The sequence below is a fragment of the Cephus cinctus genome, unplaced genomic scaffold (genome assembly GCF_000341935.2).
Source record: "Cephus cinctus unplaced genomic scaffold, Ccin1 Ccin1_scaffold1184, whole genome shotgun sequence".
Taxonomy (NCBI): domain Eukaryota; kingdom Metazoa; phylum Arthropoda; class Insecta; order Hymenoptera; family Cephidae; genus Cephus; species Cephus cinctus.
In genome coordinates, this window is record NW_014333664.1 from 1,948,584 (window position 1) to 1,964,021 (window position 15,438).

Sequence of the window (15,438 nt, forward strand, 5' to 3'; positions counted from 1 at the left end):
GGGGGGGGGGGGGGGGGAGGGGGGAGTAGATAAGAAAATCTTTTGTCTAGAAGTTGTTTGAAACAGCCTGGCAATTTCGTCTAGTATTTCTGGTATACGTTCAACTGCCACTGCGAAGTCTCATCTTCGACACGTCGTAATAGGCTGCTCGTAAATCACCAAGAAAAACTTGTAAAAACCACTTCCGGCGATGATGTCGATCATCGAGTGTTCCTTCTTATGATCGGTTTGCCTTCGAAACCGCCTGGTGAATTTCGTCGAGAGGATGTCCCCCCGAGGTTTGCTTACACCATTCAAATTATTCCTGACAACTTTCATTGTTCACGTTCTATTTTTGAGCAACAACAAAGTTTTTGATAATATTCAAAAATAGGGTATCTGGGGATTTTCCGTTCTACTTTTCGTCTTTAGCGCGTCTCTTTTTTTCTAGCGCTTCGTTTCTCCAGCCAAAACAAAGGTTGCATTCATGATTAATGAAACGAGGAAAATATTGATTTAACCGGCTATGATTTTATCGTGATTTCGTTTGGGGATACGTCCACCTAACGACTCTCGGTGACCTGCATGACTTTTCGAGGGCCGTGCGTAACGTCTGGGTAGGTAAAGTCACAGTAATTTTTGTTTTTACGAAGGGTCGTTGTTGGGGATGAAATAAAATTTGGGAATTAAGGGAATGAGTTGTAATTGTAGACGATCGAAAATTTTCGTTGTGACGTAATCAGGGAATTTCTGATCGGTTAGAAGGGAGCGACGAAGAGGGTTTAATATTTACGTTAACAATAGCTTGCATCAGATACGTCACTTCGCGTACCATCTGTTCGATTCATCAGATTCCCGAGCAAACATTAGCGCGTGCGATATCGTATACGAGAGATAATGAAAAATAAGTCTATCCGTATTGCGTATGGCTTTAGGCAAAAGCCGATCGGTTGTTTTCTACGGCCAAGCAGTTTGTCAGTCGTTCGGTTGGTCATTCCATTAGGTCATGCAAAATAATCCTTAGATGTAATCCATGAATAATCTTCCCCGAGGATATATCATAGACAGCTATTCCATATGTATATATATGTATGTGTTATGTATTCAGGAGAAATCCAAAAGCCTTTCCGGCCCATTCCGAATTTATCCGTTGGGGATTAAAAGGCGATTTATAAAGAGAAATATTCTGTGTAAGCCGAAAGGTAATATTGTGTAATACGATTTTACGAAACGATCCCGGTAGATCAGGATGAATTTTATCCGCCTTAATGAGACTTCATAAAATGAGAATTAAGGTGAGTCGATTTCGTAACCAGAGTTCTTTCATTTTTCTTTTTTTTCTTTATTCGTTAGATCAAAAATCATTTTTACACTTTTCAAAAAATTGTATCCTACCGCGATGCGTGGATAAAATTTTCAAGAGTTTTCGTACACTTAAGCAATATGGTAAAAGGGTACTTACGGGTTCCATCGAAGCGAGTGGCTATAGTATCGAGGAAGGTGTTTTGAGGAGCGAGGAGGCCCTTCCTGGCCGGCATTGGGGCCGCCCCGCCGCGCCTTAAGGCGCCCCGACCTGGAGGATAAATGAAAATGATATTATTTATGTAGCAAGGATCTGCTGAGAATTTCGGATGCATGTCACTCCGCAAAAATAAAATCATGACGAACAAAGTAGGTGAGAGAATATAAAACATCCAGCTAGAACGATATACAGTACACACGTAATGTGTACATAGGTTTACACGGAAAAGAGGTTAATCGAAGCCATGGCCTATGTACACAAACGAGTCAACGCTACGAGCCCAAATAAAATTACGTCCCCGACAATTTTCCGTCGAGGCTTGCTGATTTTTCTCCGGCATCGTTCTTTGTGTCAGGAAACCAGCGAGCAGGAATCTTTGTATGGTACTGTACTTCGCGTAGTGCTTCCTCGTTTTTTTTCATTTTCATTTTTACTCATCACTTTTTTGTCTTCTTTCTTTTATATGCTCCTCTAACGGCACGTGCTTTTAACCATGCATACGGAATACGGTTCGTTGCTAGGCAAGAAATTTCAAAGCGCATTTTCACTTCACATCGAGTGCCCGACGGTCCTTGTTTGTTTGAAAAGCTTCCGTTGACTGACTAGCTGTAAGCTCAAGCATCCTGCTCGAGTTTCCCTTGGGAGCAGGTAAACAATGGAGCCAAGGAATTAATAGTTTGGTCAATTTCAGAAATATAGAGATTCATCCAGTGATCGGTTGGGATTTTGAAGTTACATAGTGTCAGAGGAGTTTGGCCAGGTTGATCAATAGTTCAGAGCCATGTCGGTTATCGACGGGAACTTCATCATTCGCGAGATAAGCTATCGAGTCTACGAAGTTTTCACGTTATTGGATACAGATATAGAATATTAGAAGAAATTGAAGAGCCATTAAAAATTGCTAATCAATTGAATTAATTCAAAGTTTCATAAAAGTATACAAACTTAGTCTTTTCATATTTTCCGATTATATCACCGTGGACTCATGGACACTTGTGTATATATTTTATTCACTGTCGAACTCACTATTGCGGTGCATGACATCCATTTCACGCGGATGCCATGAAACGACTAATCTTCACTACTAAAGCATGAGGCGTGTTAACACGCGGCATGGCCCTTGTCCAAAATTATATTTTGCAAATAAAAATAAAACGTATCGGCCGGGATAGCGAGTAGAGTAGGGATGAGGATGATTTTTAAACTCCCCACAAGATCCAATGTGACTAAACACACATAGCTAGTAATGCTCTCCTCGATCGATCAGACAAGCAACTGCCATTCGATCGGTCACTGTTTACAGTTATTCCAATTAAAATAAATAGAGTGATAAAAGGTGGCGAAGAATCAGAGAAACGGATAGTGACAGTGAATTGGAGTGAAGAGGGAGAAGAATCGAAGGTGCAAGATCGATCGTACCTTTCCTGACCCAATAAAATAAATTGCAACCAGGAAAATTCCCGGGATACCTACACATTCCTCTACAGTCAACCATGCGTAACGATAGCGACATAAACCCCAAACGTAAGTGTCATAAGAAAAAGATAAATTCCGTATCCCCGCTGTCACGGTAAACAAAGTACTCTTTGAGGTTATAAAATTAGTTTTTCTCCCATCAAATAACACAGCGTGCTTGGAACGTACGCTTTTACCTTGCAATAAATAATCATTAAGTGTTTTAGGGTTATGAGATGCTGGTATAAAAATGTCTGTCAACGTTACCTTTCTTGATATACGAAGATCCTCAGTGTCTCCTCATCCTCGTTCACTTGTCACTCACTACGAGCACAGAAATGTATCACGAGGGTACGCGCAGCACTGTTATGATTACCAAATCCAGGGAATGAATTTTCTCGAAAGTAGAATTGAATATCGTTGACGTCCTGGCTAAGCTAAGGGTGAACACCAGTGCGACACACGAACCGTCCGATGGCATCCGCGTAACTAACTCGTCGTCGAAACGAGGGGAAAGATGCCCTATCCTGATGGCCCGGGCTCCTGGCGGACTTGCGCCCCACCATCCAAGCGCAACATGTGGGAAACTGCGGGAGATATGTGACACTCACTTCTCTAGCCCTGCTAAAGGTACGTCGCGACGCAAGCGCCCATCCTCTTGTAGTGTCAATAGGTTTCATTACACTTTCTTTTGTTTACATTGCTACCACAAAATAGAGAAATTTATAAAAATCCAACTGTCATTTTCAGGGAGTGACTTGGAGTTACAGTGGAGATGATTTTAGCCGAGTCAAAGGTCATGATTCTGAAAAACGTTCTCACCACCTTTTACTATGCTTTTTATTAGAAGCACGAATTCTTACTTTCAACTTTCGTTGAGTACTTCCGGTACCCTTACCTTTTTTGTGAATTCAATGCAGATACTTGTGAACTACCATGAATAGATCATTCTCGCAATACAGTGGGGTATGGATTATACAGTGAGTGGTTAATTATATTTAACAAAAGGTCCTTTCAGAGAGAACCCGGTCGCTCGATCACATTAGAACGATTTAATATAATTTTATAAATTTACTCCAAGCAAACGAGGCGATTGGAAAGACGAATTATGGATAATCGATTAACGTTCCAAGACGCCAGAATCACAAGCGCCAATAACCACCAAGTAAAGCCACTCTCACGGGATATAAAAGTCTCAGGAAGAAAATGGTACTGTTCGTGAGTGAGCCCTCTTTATATTGTCGATATAAAGGTGAACGTGTATGCGACAATATTACGGATATTATGAAAATACAATAGTATGTCCCCTCGATATTTTCTAGAAATCTCTCTCGTGTTTGCTCACACCATCCGCCACCTATTCCACTTCCTCCCAATTCTCTTTCCCATCAGTAACACAGCTATACTATACCGATATGTACTCGCCGATTGGAGATTGCCGCAGCAGTAACATTTAGAGTAAAACCATAACCAGCGAAACGAATACGTGCAAACCATTCCAACGAGGAATCGATCTGGATATCCAGAGTGCCGGTAGGTGCCACAAGAGCATTGGAGCAATATTGGATAGCAATATAACAGCTATATAAAAAAAGTACACATGGAATATTAGAAATATGAAAATGACACAGAAAACCAATAAATATTCTTAACATTGTAAACGCTCCTTTATATCGACCAATATCCAACAGTCATCAACGTTTCTCTATGCTCCGTATATTCTCTGGCGATAAATATCGCTTCGGTCGTGTAATGCCAATAGCGCAACATTGTCCGCAGTGAACCAGTTAAGGCGCAAAAGTGTGACGATGGTGTACCATGTAGGCTTCCTCGAGATAGGCTGAATGAAACGTTGCTCCAGGTCAGTTCCTTAGTATTGTAAGCCTACTGTAAGAGGTCGATGACTGTATTCGCGTGCTTGTACCCCGTGAATAGCAGCGCAACCTGTAGGCGTTTCCAGATATAGATCGCGCAAAAATTATCCACCCTCCTCTCTGACCCGACTGTGCTCCTTTGGTACCGTCACGTATAACCACTGGTACCCCTGGTTTACTTTAGCTCCTATATACCTTTATTATCAGCTAGTTCCCTGGCAGGACTACGTCACGGGAAGACTTCATCCGGTACCCTGTGATTTTAGACATCTGTAAAGAGTTGCGTAAAGGTGAGCGTTGAGGTATTATTTTATTCTTTCTTTGAGACAGTTACTGCCGTCCTGACTTTGCACCAGGTCTGGTCAGTGTCTCTGTTAAATGTTCTCTTGAAATACAAGGGGGTTAGCTTGACCCAGCGTGGTAAAAATTTCAAGAAACAAAAATCGTCAGACGTCGTTTTGGACGGTCTCAAGAATAACGAACGATTCGTGGACGCAGTCGTCAGGACGTTCTATGTAGGTGAATACTGGGTCTGCGTCGTCAATCAATACGTCGATGCGTATGGAAATGACGATTTATCCGGTTGCTAGGAAGGATGTCGGAATGATAAATCATTCTGACGAACGTCCAATAGTAAACGTCTATATTGTTTAGCATCGTGTGCCGTTGTAAACTAAATCGTTTACGTCATCATCGGGGCTAAATCATTTTCACTGGCTTAATCTTCCGTGAGGTGGTACGACATCCCCTGTGACCCACAGTTTCGTGGGCTGGACGACTTATCGACCTGGCTGCTTGCTTACCACCTTTATGTGCCACCAGGTACTCCCAACCCTCGGGGCTTGGTACGTGGTTGCACGAAGTGCCACTTTTTTAAATGGCGCACACAATACATCTTCTATGGTAAAGAAAGGAAGGGAGAGAGGATAGGGAATTTTATTTTACAGCCCTTGGCACCCGCCAGAAGCGGTGACGTGGGTATCACATGGTAAATAGTTTTTAACGTTTTCAACGTGATATTTTATTTATCTGGTGACCACTCGTTTAATACAATAGGAACAAGAGTATACCGTATTAAATAAAAAAAAATCTTTTGTCGTCCCCTGGGAAGTACATGATTGAATACGCGCCATTTTTTTATTATTGTTATTCTACGACTTTTCTTTAAACTTTATGTATCGCGGGATGAGACTTTTATCTTTTTGAAAGTAGATTTTGGGTATCGGATAAGTACTTTTCTTTAGTTTTTTTCTGCGGTTCGATTCCTCGACTATTATCGATTCGATGTAAAAATTTCTGATAAATGCATGATTTTAGTATTCTTTTTCTTCCGTATAATTTAAGTATTCATCCGTATGTACAAATTAATGTTGTATAACATAGGTCCGTATATCGACGTATGAAACTATAAAAAATTTCTCATAAAAACCAACCTGATCGTGGAATCAAAACCGATTCGCGAAAATAGATCCTCCTACGTGGTGAGAATCGCTATTAAAAAGACGTCACGATTACTAGCCGGATGTGCCAGTAAGCGGAATCTTGAATCTAGAACTATATTATTTTGAAAATTGATCGCTTCGGTAAAATCTGTGTAAAGAAACGCGTTCAAAGATATCGTCCCTATATGTACGGTAGTGGTGGGGAATATTAGAGTGTAAACTACGTTATCGTAACAGAGGGAATTACGTCCATCTACATATCAAGATCAAATATAAGATCATTCTTGAATTCTGTCTTAACGATATCCTTAGTGTTTTCTTTATCCGCATCGCACAGTGTCTCGTCGTTCTCTTTACTTTTGTTGCTACGTTTGCACTTGTGTATAGGATTTGTACTGTTCTTCCGCGCATCGATTTCCATACTGGCCGTTTTACGATGTTCTGATAACTTATCACGATTCAGGATTGGCTTGACAGTTTCGGGACCATCCGAGCACTCTGAAGATTCCTTCGTGTTGACCTTATACTTATCTTTCTCCTCAGTCTCCGAATTTTCACTCTCGCTCACACGTCGCTCGTGGGCTCTTTTCTTGTTTTTCAACTTACGCTGATTCTTCTTGCGCTGTCCCAAAATGCTGGAATTCGACCTGCGAAGCAGGAACATCGAATATCCTGCTTGCCATAATAGCTGTAAATAAAAAATGGATTCTTCGAGGATATACTCACCTATATAATTGACGTGACACCACGTCGTTAAATCGCACTGTCTTCTTAAAACTCGAGCAATCGGATTCTGAATTAAAATCGTGTACAGAATCATAATGCAGATCAGTTGAAGAAGCAAGCATTGCGCTATCGTCGAAACTGGACTCTGATACCGATCGGGACAATCCATGTGTCCTACGAGACTTTAGGATGCCCTTGGATCTCGTACTGCAAGCACTGTTGGGTAGTTCATCTCCACTGCTTTCTGAGACAGATCTTGACTTTGTCAGATGCTGTTTCCTGTGTTCTCTTTTCATGTGTTCGTCTCCCGTTTCACCCTCCTCGTCAGAATCAATATGTTTCGGAGAAATATTTACCACGACATCGTCCCCTTCGGCTATTACCTCGATTCTTCGGTCAGTCTCTGGTTCAGTGGCAACCTGAAATAAATCAAATAAAATATACTGAAGAATCTTAAATAATATACTAAAGTTCCTAGTACTCGTTCTATTGTTACCATAAGCTCGTCGAACTTCTTCTTCAGGGACGTCGCCGCTGGCAGATCTTTCTGTTCCATAAACTCCTCGTTCAGGCCTACGCTGTAACTACCTATGTCATTCGAATTTTTTAAAGAAAGTGTAAACACGACGTTATTGTCCCAAGGTTCAACCGTGAGACTGGTCGGATCTACCGAATGGTCATGTATCTTAAGGCATAATGAATAGCAGACTGGATAAAATCCTGCACCGATAGAAGTCAAGAGAACGTGGATGCCAGAATCATTATCCAGAGTTCTATGACGAATAGACTCGGGATCAACGTTTTTCACATTAACAGTAATTGCTAGGAGATTGTCATATAGATTGCAAGTAAAAGGCGGTAAGGAATATTTAACGTTAGGGTCCATAAAAGAAATTATTGAATTGTCGGAATCGCTAGTCCGTAAAGCTCTATCGTTGAACACTGCACTGTCTTCAATCAAATCGCTAATCAAAGGCGCTTTCGCAGTTTCTCTATCTTGGGAAGATGGAGACACGGAACCGTTTAAACGATCATTATCATTTGAACAAGGTGGTGGACTTCCATTATCGGTGTCCACGCCACTATCTTCTATGCTATCACGCAATGGTATTACTGTACGAATCACAGGAAGGACAATGGTAAGTTTTTTATGTTTGGTGTCAAACTTTGCTTCGCCTCCTTCTGCATTAATGCGATAAGGTAGTGGTAATTCTAAGAGGTACTTGGCTGGCTTCTCGCTTCTTAAACAGAGTGAACGTTCCTGCACATCTAGAGAAGCGTCATTTGCTGACTTTAGAAGGGGTAGTTCTATGACGATCACCAACTTCTGTGGTATTGTACAATTCATCCTTGCGTTCCTATGGTTTTCAAACTCGTTCAATTCTATGCAGGATCTGTGTTTTATCGTGAACTTTGGCACAGTGTAGCTGGAATTGCTGTTCTCAGAGTTTGACACATTCTTCTTGAAATAAGTTGTCGGTGGAGGTGATCTTGAACGTGGTTTCTCTTCCTGATTTAGTTGTCTATCACGGTTCTCATCGTAACTGGCCATTATTTTTTGATAGATTTCAGGTTCCATATCTAAAGGTTCCTTTGACGGAGCCTCCGAAGGTTTCCTTATAACTGTAGGTTGAGTAACACCCTTGAAGTTCATCTTTGGAAACTTCAGGTTCTTCCTGTCCAGTTTCACCTGAAAAAGACAATATTATTTACTCCAAAGGTACCCTCTTGAATACTAACAGAAAAGGTGTTCTCTGTATCATTGACACACCTTGAAATTATTCTCAACCCCATCCAAAGCAGTGCTGTTAACGATATCTCGAAAGTGTTCGTTTTTACTGGCGAGATAAAGAGTGTCCGGATGAAAGACAACATCAAACACTGTGCAACGGACATTCTTTTTGTCAAAATCTTCGCGCGGTGGTACTAACGTGTACGGAATGGACCATTGTAATCCTCTATGCCCTTCGACCTGAGATGGATGACTCGTAGGTTTCGCTACAGTGTCACTCTTACTAATATTAACGAAGCATTTCTTCTCGCCGTTGATACTGGTCTTAATGACGTAACCCGGCTCTGGGTTAACGAACGTAACGTCGACGCCCCGCTCCTTCTCCAACTGCGTAATTTCCTTCTCGTAAATCTTCCTATTATCGGGGTCAGTTACTTCCTCAGCATATTCAATCAATAGCTTCCGGAACTCTTCCTTCTTCAAGCACTCCGTAAGGCTCTCAATCTCCTCCCGGGTAACGTCCAAGTCCTCCCAATTCTTTCTTCGGTTGTCGTAAACGTCCATCTTCCGCGAGGAACTGTTTACAAATAAACTAGAATGTTCGAAGGCTACAGTATTTTACCACGTGGACTGGTTGCGCCACCACAACTGCGAACCGATTGCCGGCCGGTCAATAGTCAGCATCTAGCGACAACCATACTAACTATCTTTATTATAATGTTACAGCAATCTTCTCTCGCTCGGTACCACTTCCTCTGTGTCTTCCTCAACTGGAGAAGGGAGAAGCGCGAGAAGACGTGGGGACCAATTGGTCTCGGGTAGAGTCGGTGGAGTCTGACCTAATAACATTCACGTCAGTTGTACGACGGACTCGACTCCGTTTGCACGAATCCTTACCGATATCTCGCTAATCGAAAGGATCAATAAATTTACGACAAAAATGCGTTCTTATCGCGCTATCATCATAGTGATCTTGATTTCACTGACGTTCACTCTTCTCATTGTCAACGTGATAACAACTAACGACTCGGGATACCTTCCTGTTAGCATTTCTATGAGGAACCCAGAATCAACCGTTTCATCCTACACGGGAAATGATCCGCAACAGGTGAAGGATATCCCTGTTTCTGAAAATCGCTTTGAACCTACATACATACTAGATAAGGATAATTACTCGTGAAAGCTGTTTTCCACGCGACCTCATTTTCTCCAGAATCGTAAATGGCAGTAATCTTAGAATTCCTCTCGTACCATCCAAGAATGGTAGTCCTTCTAATGACAGTAGATGCATATCCACAATTTTACAATAAACAAACTATATAATGGCACGATCGATGATTACTTAAAGCATCCATTTTATCTCTTTTATAAACAGACTCATCGCTACGTCACGCCTTCGCTCGCTGAACTAGGAGGTCGTGGGAATCTACCTCCTGAGAAGAATGACCATGTCCTGATGTTGACCCGGGTACCTGGAGCCGGCGCAGAAATCCTTGTGCTTATTCTACAACGTCTTCAGGGTTACAATGCATTCAAGCATATCAGACTGCCACCAGGAGACGACGGACTTCTTACCAGCCTCCAACAGGTAACCGTGTCAAGTTTCTTTCCTCCTTACTCATAGACACGATTACGAAACGTGCTGGAATATACGAAATAAACGATTCGTACAAGCTTGTGTTACACTACTATATTGTATTCATATTGTTCAGCCATTTAGCAATACTCCCTGATACAATTACTCGCCGCTCCTGAGAGACAGGAAGAAATGTTATACAGACTCCGCCTCTGGTAATCTCTAATACACTTTTGTATAGTAAATTTCATTACGAATTGAGACTGTCAGTTTATATGCTCTATATGCTATAGTTTCTGCAAAGTGCGTTGACCATAGGTGAAAGTGATTATACCCTGCGTTCTATCTCTTTTTCTAAGAGCATTGAATATAATAAAATATTAAATATTATTAATATATTTTCACAATGCATTGTTTTAGATTAATCAAATACTCTACGTATATGAAAGATTACTTGTTATATATGGTTTATATTCGAGTCATTATCATTATTGAGATAAACGATTGGCATTAAGAGAACAACAATTATTCCCCAACCCCACGTGCTTTGATATTGAACGATTACGCCTGTGTATAGGCAACCCGCTATTCGTCAGGACTGAACAGATAGCCATCAAAATGAATAATTTTTATTTTCACAGGAACTGCTGGTCGAAGAGATCACCAGTATCATCCGACAAGAGGCTGTACCATTAAGTTTTGATGGTGATGTACGATTTTTGAATTTTTCTGCTTTTGGCAGACAATCGCCTACGTATATATCACTGGTGCGATATCCGCTAGATCCAAGAAACCTCAAAAGGTATTGTTTTTTATTTATACAAATTTAAATTTTCTTAACAACGCCCTGCAGCCTTTACGGTAATGTAAGAAATAAAAATAAACATTTTGTCTGTTCCACATACAAAAGTTTCAGACCAGGAGAGACAAGACATGGATCGATATTGCATTTCTGCGGACAGGATCCACGTTGCACGTAAATATACTTTCATTAAATTTATATGCACAATATACTTGTATATATATTCTAACGAGACTCTTCGAACTAACTTTGACTAATGCAAAAGTACTGTATGCATGTATATATTAAAGCATTGCGCAATAGCGGCCATCGTTCATTCGAAAGTTCTCGACGTGGGTACGTGTTCCTATCGCGAAGTCTCTGGTGGCTTTCAGGTTGAGCTAAGTTACGCAAGAAATGATCGTGGGAAAAAGTAGCGAATGCTATACACTAAATAGAACTAAAGTAACTAGTTTAGAGACCAAGGTCTATTTTAATTCACTTTGACTTTTAGGCAAAGAAATAGCAGCTGGGCTCTAGAACAAGCTAAAACGAATGTGTTACGTTGGTGTCCCGTGGTAGGCATCCTGGAGGACATTGAAGTCACCCTCAAGGTCCTTGAGAATACGTTTCCATATTTTTTTAACGGCGCTTTAGAAGTTTACTCGAAATTTCGTAAGTTTGCAGCTTGAAGCTTCTTTGAATGATAATATGAAAAACTAACAAAGTCGTTTGTAGGAATACCAAGCAAGATGAAGTTTGATCGAAGAATATCAATGAAAGGTTCCAAACGGAAAGGATTTCAAGATGACTTTAAAATGGAAATGATATTCTATGAGTGGCTTAAGCTTCGACTCAGTAAAATGTCTACTAATGGATAAACTGTGCGGGACGACATAACGGCTGACATAAATTGGAGAATGTTAATTTTTCGAGAAATTCACCGGTTACGCATGCCGAAAAACGTGACAATTATCGGTATGAATTATTATTAGTACTAGATAATAACAGTGTTTTTGCCAATAAGAAGAAAAACGTTTGTAATAATTATGTCTGTTGTAGGCATATAAATTTATGATGGTTCCTCTTCGGTACTGGGGAGGGAGAACATGACTGTGTAAAACGCTCCCAGCTTCTGACGATATCAAACACAGTAGTGGAACTTTCAAATTCTTATGATAAAAACAAAGCCTCGAGACTCGATGAATGTTTGTTTCATTATAAAAAAAAAAAGGAATGAGTTTCAATTTACAAAGAATTGATGAGACAATGAGAAAGAGATAATTAATAAATTAACTTTTTTTTTTCATGATTCTTTTCGAATGAATTTTTTTTGTTCTTAACCTTAATATCCATTGTAACCTCTATTATCAGTAAGTTTTATTGTAGTAAATATAGTTTCATATTATGTTTTTCTTTCATGAATCAATAGAATAGACATATGTATCTATATATGCATAGCTATGTATGGATAGGATAGATGAAGACCTCTAGTTTATGAATTTATTCAAATGCTGTGACGACGCAATCCCCTCTTCATTCTCTTCTTAATCTTTACGTTTACGATTTTGCTCCTGAAAGAGAAAACATAAGTTAATCCAATAACTGATATAGTATATTAAGTGAGGACGCGGATTTCACTTTGTTTTCGAGACATTAAAAAAATTGTACTTAGTTATGTACCTTCTGAGTGAGAACAATAAGAAGATGACGGAACACTCCAATGAAATCTATGAAGAGATCAAGAGAGTGACTGATAAAGTCCTTATTGCCCATATGGACTTTTTCAATAATCAGCTGTGTGTCGTAAATGATAAATCCACACATCATAAACAGTCCAAGGTACATGTGTGCCTGGTAAATCAAGGTTGAACGCAAAAACAGATTGGCAAGTGAGAACAGCAACATCATGTTTAACATGCTGATCAGGGTGCCACCCAAGTATAGCCATTGACCTCGTTCAGCCAAAAGGGCACAAATGCTAAAGGAGACAAAGACAACGGCAGTTCCTGAAACACAAACAATACATAAATATTAAAATCAGTTCAAAACAAGGTTGCATGTAAGACGTACCCATCAAAGCCGTCACGATGATGCTAGGGTCAATGCTGATGACTATTTTCAGCAAAGGACCCAGTCCAAGACCAGATAGGAATGTGAATCCCAAGAGATATGACAGGCGCAGTCCATGATTTTTACCGTTGTCTGGGGTGGACACCAGTGCCATTAGAACTCCTAGAGCTCCTAGGGTCGTAAGCAAGCTTGATTGCAGTAAGTCTGTGTACAAATGTACACAAGCTCCCACAGCTGCGGACACAGTCGTCAATGCCAAACAACCATAAACATTTTTTAAATGCTGTCTCACTGGTGCTTCCCTGAGAAGAAAAAACAACACATATAATGTGATAAATTGCAACATAGAAAATTTACATTGCAAATGCGTTGCAAAAGTTACGTCACTAGTTTTATTGAGATATCAAATTATATCATCGATATTAAGACAAACAGTACGATAAGATTCGAATAGATGAGATTTTTCGAGAAAGCGGAACAGTATCGTTACCAAAAAAAAATGTCGCGTATGAGTAAGACCTTGTAAACAAATAAGCTATTTCGGTAATGGGGTAAGGAGACTCCCGTCACGTACTCACAGTCTGTTACTGAAGGAATTTACAAAGGTGTTTAACGTCGCTGCCATGGCTTCTTTATCTCTTCCTCACTCGTAACACAACACTTGAAACGTTCGGATACGCGATGACTGATCAACTTTCTGCAATTTTACAGGGATCGAGACTAATCATGAGTCGTAGAAGTAGTTCTTTTTGGGACACGTCAGTGATATTCCTGTGCGTAAATTTCGCCGAGGCTGCGGATTGGCTTGCGTATAGACTTTGTAAAGGAAGGAAGCAATGAATACAGAACTAGCGAGTGGAACAAAGAAGCTACGAGGCTCGTCATTGTTCTCCCCACTACCTTCATGCACCAGCTTTCCAAAGGCCTGGTATCTCTCGTGAAAAGTTTGAATTAATAAATTATATTAGTTACTAAAATATCCACCAGAGAGCGTAGCAATAAAGATACTCCGAGTTGTTTGAAACTGGGCATAACTAGTCCTTTTATCTTAAGAAATCTTTTAGCACGCGTTACCATTCGCCGGTAACACTTCTGTATCGACTGTCCATAAAAGATAGTTTTATAAACAGTTGCTACAATATTCCAGAAATTAAACGCGCATGGAACAACATGTTACTCTCTGTTGCAAGTTCAAAGAGCTTGGCAAGACGTTCGACTGGGTGCAAAGCTCTAGCGTGGGCCGCGATAAACATGGTAATCGGTGTGCAATTTATATACACATATTTAAACGCTCTCGTAGGGCGTTGCCCTATTGCGTACAGTACATTGAACCGTGACGTTTTACAAGTCACGTAACCCGTGTTACCTTCAACGAGAGTTTTCATCCCGGCACGACCCTCAGTGCGAGTATAACCGAACTATTCGCAAATAGTATACACATGGAGAATCTCAGCAGAAATCGAGACTAACTGGAAGAAAATAGCTGGCGCTGAAGGATAGATGTTTGTTGATCTATCCGAGGGCCCTGACCCAGACGTAGGGTGACCTTGCCGTCGGGACGCCTCCCGTCGCCTATTTTTAACAAGCTGCAACGTATGGGGTTGTTTAACGTGCATTCACGTTTTCGTCCGCCATTACACTCAATGCACCCCGCTGTGCCCGTAGCACGAGGCCACTCAGAAAAACAACCGACTTCCATCATCCCCAGTGATTCTGAAAACAACTTAAAGGATACCTAGGAAAGTTTTCATGCAAAGTGCAAATAAAAAAAAAGGTAAGAGATCACTTCTAAAAATACAAAAATATCCTTCCCTTGATTGCACTTAATGTACAGACCTATACCTATAGGCAAAAGTTAAATTTCATCCACCATGACCTTCCCACATCCCATTATACTACATATAAAATGAATGACAACTGAATATTCAGTATACATATCCATGGAATTCCGTAGGTAATACAGATCTCAAATAGTAATTGGCTCGAGTCACTCTGATCTTTCCACGTATTACCAAGGGAGTACGTGGGCGCCCGGACGCCGACGCAATTTCCACAATCCTCCAACGTCCTTGCATCACTCCCATGTATTCGTATCACAGAGCAAGAAATCTTCAGATGATATTTCACCATCCAGAGTCTAGTTCACGAAAGCTTCGTAGAATCCTGAGGATCGGTTAATCATCTCTACGTGTGGAGCATCGACTGGATTCGCATTGGGGCGCAAGGTTATAGCGGTCGTCGGGTCAGCAACTCCAGGGCCGCCAACCTACCACCACCC

General features: G+C 40.7%; 4 protein-coding genes and 1 long non-coding RNA gene across 7 annotated transcripts in view; 2 read left to right on the forward strand and 3 right to left on the reverse strand.

Annotated features, from left to right (window-relative positions):
• LOC107272555 (potassium voltage-gated channel subfamily H member 8) overlaps nucleotides 1-2,564 on the reverse strand; it is a 31,286-nt gene extending 28,722 nt beyond the window's left edge. For all 3 annotated transcript variants that reach the window (XM_015749818.2, XM_025089730.1, XM_015749817.2), the window contains exons 1-2: nucleotides 2,447-2,564; nucleotides 1,442-1,552 (exon numbers count right to left, since the gene is read on the reverse strand). In XM_015749818.2, coding sequence (XP_015605304.1) covers nucleotides 1,442-1,552; nucleotides 2,447-2,459 — 124 coding nt within the window. In that variant the 5' untranslated portion in view covers nucleotides 2,460-2,564. The remainder of the gene's footprint in view (nucleotides 1-1,441; nucleotides 1,553-2,446) is intronic.
• A 105-nt stretch (nucleotides 2,565-2,669) lies between these two features.
• LOC107272556 lies at nucleotides 2,670-4,439 on the forward strand. Its single transcript, XR_001538984.2, has 3 exons — nucleotides 2,670-3,025; nucleotides 3,184-3,586; nucleotides 3,707-4,439. It is a non-coding gene; the product is annotated as an uncharacterized LOC107272556 (long non-coding RNA).
• A 1,384-nt stretch (nucleotides 4,440-5,823) lies between these two features.
• On the reverse strand, nucleotides 5,824-9,438 carry LOC107272496 (protein kintoun). Its single transcript, XM_015749699.2, has 4 exons — nucleotides 8,770-9,438; nucleotides 7,495-8,688; nucleotides 6,999-7,417; nucleotides 5,824-6,919 (listed from the first exon to the last, which is right to left on the reverse strand). Exons 1-4 carry the CDS (start codon nucleotides 9,292-9,294, stop codon nucleotides 6,526-6,528), a joined length of 2,532 nt encoding a protein of 843 aa, XP_015605185.1. The 5' UTR covers nucleotides 9,295-9,438; the 3' UTR covers nucleotides 5,824-6,525.
• Nucleotides 9,439-9,534: 96 nt separating this feature from the next.
• On the forward strand, nucleotides 9,535-12,399 carry LOC107272497 (heparan sulfate 2-O-sulfotransferase 1). Its single transcript, XM_025089758.1, has 7 exons — nucleotides 9,535-9,838; nucleotides 10,106-10,318; nucleotides 10,948-11,108; nucleotides 11,217-11,282; nucleotides 11,602-11,762; nucleotides 11,826-12,065; nucleotides 12,150-12,399. Exons 1-6 carry the CDS (start codon nucleotides 9,671-9,673, stop codon nucleotides 11,966-11,968), a joined length of 912 nt encoding a protein of 303 aa, XP_024945526.1. The 5' UTR covers nucleotides 9,535-9,670; the 3' UTR covers nucleotides 11,969-12,065; nucleotides 12,150-12,399.
• On the reverse strand, nucleotides 12,400-14,004 carry LOC107272498 (probable Bax inhibitor 1). The gene is made up of 4 exons (XM_015749702.2): nucleotides 13,739-14,004; nucleotides 13,161-13,462; nucleotides 12,771-13,096; nucleotides 12,400-12,661 (listed from the first exon to the last, which is right to left on the reverse strand). Exons 1-4 carry the CDS (start codon nucleotides 13,783-13,785, stop codon nucleotides 12,635-12,637), a joined length of 702 nt encoding a protein of 233 aa, XP_015605188.1. The 5' UTR covers nucleotides 13,786-14,004; the 3' UTR covers nucleotides 12,400-12,634.
• Nucleotides 14,005-15,438: the final 1,434 nt, after the last annotated feature.

Bases quoted from the DNA above. Each gene is read 5' to 3' on its own strand.
- LOC107272496 (XM_015749699.2), bottom strand. From the start codon at position 9,294: ATGGACGTTTACGACAACCGAAGAAAGAATTGGGAGGACTTGGACGTT. The intron at 7,418-7,494 runs GTAACAATAGAA...GATTTATTTCAG, and splicing joins AGAAGTTCGACGAGCTTATG to GTTGCCACTGAACCAGAGAC. The intron at 6,920-6,998 runs GTGAGTATATCC...CCTGCTTCGCAG, and splicing joins GTGTCACGTCAATTATATAG to GTCGAATTCCAGCATTTTGG.
- LOC107272497 (XM_025089758.1), top strand. From the start codon at position 9,671: ATGCGTTCTTATCGCGCTATCATCATAGTGATCTTGATTTCACTGACG. The intron at 11,109-11,216 runs GTATTGTTTTTT...CACATACAAAAG, and splicing joins GATCCAAGAAACCTCAAAAG to TTTCAGACCAGGAGAGACAA. The intron at 11,283-11,601 runs GTAAATATACTT...TTTGACTTTTAG, and splicing joins GGACAGGATCCACGTTGCAC to GCAAAGAAATAGCAGCTGGG.
- LOC107272498 (XM_015749702.2), bottom strand. From the start codon at position 13,785: ATGGCAGCGACGTTAAACACCTTTGTAAATTCCTTCAGTAACAGACT. The intron at 13,463-13,738 runs GTGAGTACGTGA...TTTTCTTCTCAG, and splicing joins AATTCCTTCAGTAACAGACT to GGAAGCACCAGTGAGACAGC. The intron at 13,097-13,160 runs GTACGTCTTACA...TTTGTGTTTCAG, and splicing joins CATCGTGACGGCTTTGATGG to GAACTGCCGTTGTCTTTGTC.